At 38.4% G+C, this 2,642-nt stretch overlaps 1 protein-coding gene across 1 annotated transcript; it reads right to left on the reverse strand.

Annotated features, from left to right (window-relative positions):
• Positions 1 to 470: 470 nt before the first annotated feature.
• Positions 471 to 2,267, reverse strand: LOC137291745 (uncharacterized). The gene is made up of 2 exons (XM_067823244.1): positions 1,580 to 2,267; positions 471 to 1,021 (listed from the first exon to the last, which is right to left on the reverse strand). The coding sequence occupies exons 1-2, from the start codon at positions 2,265 to 2,267 to the stop codon at positions 471 to 473; spliced, it is 1,239 nt and encodes a 412-aa protein (XP_067679345.1).
• Between the last annotated feature and the right edge of the window lie 375 nt (positions 2,268 to 2,642).

Below are 2,642 nucleotides of genomic sequence, written 5' to 3' on the forward strand. Positions count from 1 at the left end.
CAGTTCTCTGAACTTCAAAATTAGGCAGTGTGATTATATATTATCGTCAGTGTCGTTATTGTTATAATTACAGCTTTTAAACAATATTTGTAAGATTATTGGATTTGTACTGCCGCTCTATTTTGTTCTGCCAGTGTAATTCCGATGTCGTGATTTTATTGATGATTGCTTTATAATGTTAGAATGCATTTGTTAATTATAACACGTTTCTCCCTGCTTTGTTTCTTTATTTACAGTTTGATGTCCAGTTGACTTCGGGAGAGTAAATCTACATTTAAGCACGCGTGTGTGTGTATACTCTCATCATTTCAACACTGAGAATATATTTCATGAGTTCATTTTTCCATACAGAACGTAATACTCCTGTAACATTCATAATTTCACACAACTACCCAATAAATGTATATATGAACTTGGTATCAAATTTGTAAAGGTACACAAAAAGTAATTGTGACACCCTAGCAAGGCTTTCACCACAATCCTTTCTTTTTCAATTCATTTAGGTAGCTGAGAATTATATTTGCTTTCACTACATTCATTCCAAGACCATAATGTTGACCATCAAAACTCATCATTCCCGCAGTCATGTTAAAAGTGTTGAAAATGGGAACTTTCCAAGGACTAAGGAATGTTTCCATTTTGCCATTGTAGCGTTTTACACTCTCATACGACTGCGATAAAACTTTTGGTGACTTCAGGCTACTCGGAGCGTGACTTGCTGCCCACAGAAATTGTGGCCAAGGTCTTTTGTTGTTGCTTATGTAGGACAGTGTCGGTAGTAAGAACTTCTTTTGAACTTCCGTATGATTAAAGTTATTGTGTATGCCTATGCCTGCAAAAATGATTGATTTGCTTTTTAATTTTGTAACTATTTGTTTTAACTTTGTTCCATATGATGCAGCGAAGAAGTACTTCAGTTCCAGATGAACAGTGCCATTGCAAAGACGGACGCTATACTTCAGCTGGAGTCGACACGATGTTTCCGTGAACATATACATTCCACTGCACTCGTTTCGAACATCTGAAACACAAAACTAACGTCAAGGCAATAATACACTTGACATATATTTTGGTTAATTGCTGAGCAGCTGGCTATAAGCAAATAGCTCATACCCCTTATATCCCGGTTCTCTCGGTAAGCTGCGTTTGGGCTTCACTGACCCAGGCAGAAATGTGCGTTATTGTGGAGACATATAGTTTTTCTATTATGTGATACAAGCTGTACCGCCCGCTCTTGGACGTTTCTTTGGTAAATATATGTTGCAGGCATTGTGGGTCAGTGAAATGCTCGCACAGCATATTTCCACAACAAGGTTGACGTTTGCAATACATAATCAAAGAAGAATGAATGTAATCTCAAATACCATTTACAAAACAATATCAGTTCAATTCATTTCAACACAAGCACATCGATGGTCAAATGTAATACGTGAAAGTCTTAATTACATGAATGCCGTATAATGTATACAAATGTAAGTAAAAAATATTCAGTGATTCCAACGTTGCCTGGACCATATAGATGCATATGTTCCTCAAATTCAAACCTCAAGTAGTTACTCAGTGAATCATTTGTACTTACTCTGTGGTACGTTATCATTCATGGCTCCATCTTTCATATTCCCTGTCACAACCAGCAACAGAGCTGTATATACATGGCGAACAAGGGAATCCCCAACAAACAGAATGGTGCTGCCTTTGAGAATTGTGCAAGCTTCTTGGGGGCTGTGTTCCTTGTAGCCATGTCTTGGGTCTGATGGGATCCAGGTGGAATATTCAGCATGTTTCTGGATCCTCATGTCAAAACAATCCGGACACACACATTCCTCTACAGACTTCAAAACACACTTGTTGTTGAAGCAGCAAGGGGTTGTTCCTTTAGGGTCGCACAAGGCCCTTATCCACTCCGCAGTTTTAGATCCCGTGTGGGTGACGTTTCCACAGAGACCGTCACTCCTTTGATAATTCGAAGGAAATTTTAGGCGGACACTTACGTTCGAAAGGAATTTCAGTATATCTTCATTTTCCTTTTTAGTCAAAGGTCTTGTTTTCCAGTGTCCGTTCAACAAGTGAGACAGGATACATGAATGCTGATCACATGGTGGTATCGGTTTAGGTGAAGCTTTACCGCTGGCTGGAATATACTTTTGGAAAATATGTCTCGATGTGTTGCTCAAAGTCATCACTTGAGAGCCGCTTTTGTTTGTAGCAAGAGCTAGAAAGGACGCAACCAGGACCATTACTACGAATATCTTCTTGTATGAACTCATGGTGCTGATTCTGAAACCAAGATAAAAACAAGCCAAACTTAATGGAAATTCTAAATACACAGACAGTAATGTAATTAGAACATTTGTGCATTTGCAATAGATTCTGTAAAGATTGTCCAATCTCACTGATATGTCGTGTTGATTTTATCAAGCCAAAAGTTTCCATAGGATGAGAAAGGCAGAATGGTGGTGGCAATTATATGTACAGTCATGGATAATTGAAAACCAGCGATGGCACTAAATACTCCCGGAAAGGGGAAACTTGCCCTGCCCTACCTGTTAATCGCTCAAACACTTTGCACAAAACATACGTCAAGCTTTGTGTGTTGAAATAGCAAAACTATTTAGCAATAAACTACCTTTTTCATATAACAA

The sequence above is a fragment of the Haliotis asinina genome, chromosome 7 (assembly GCF_037392515.1).
Source record: "Haliotis asinina isolate JCU_RB_2024 chromosome 7, JCU_Hal_asi_v2, whole genome shotgun sequence".
Lineage (NCBI taxonomy): Eukaryota > Metazoa > Mollusca > Gastropoda > Lepetellida > Haliotidae > Haliotis > Haliotis asinina.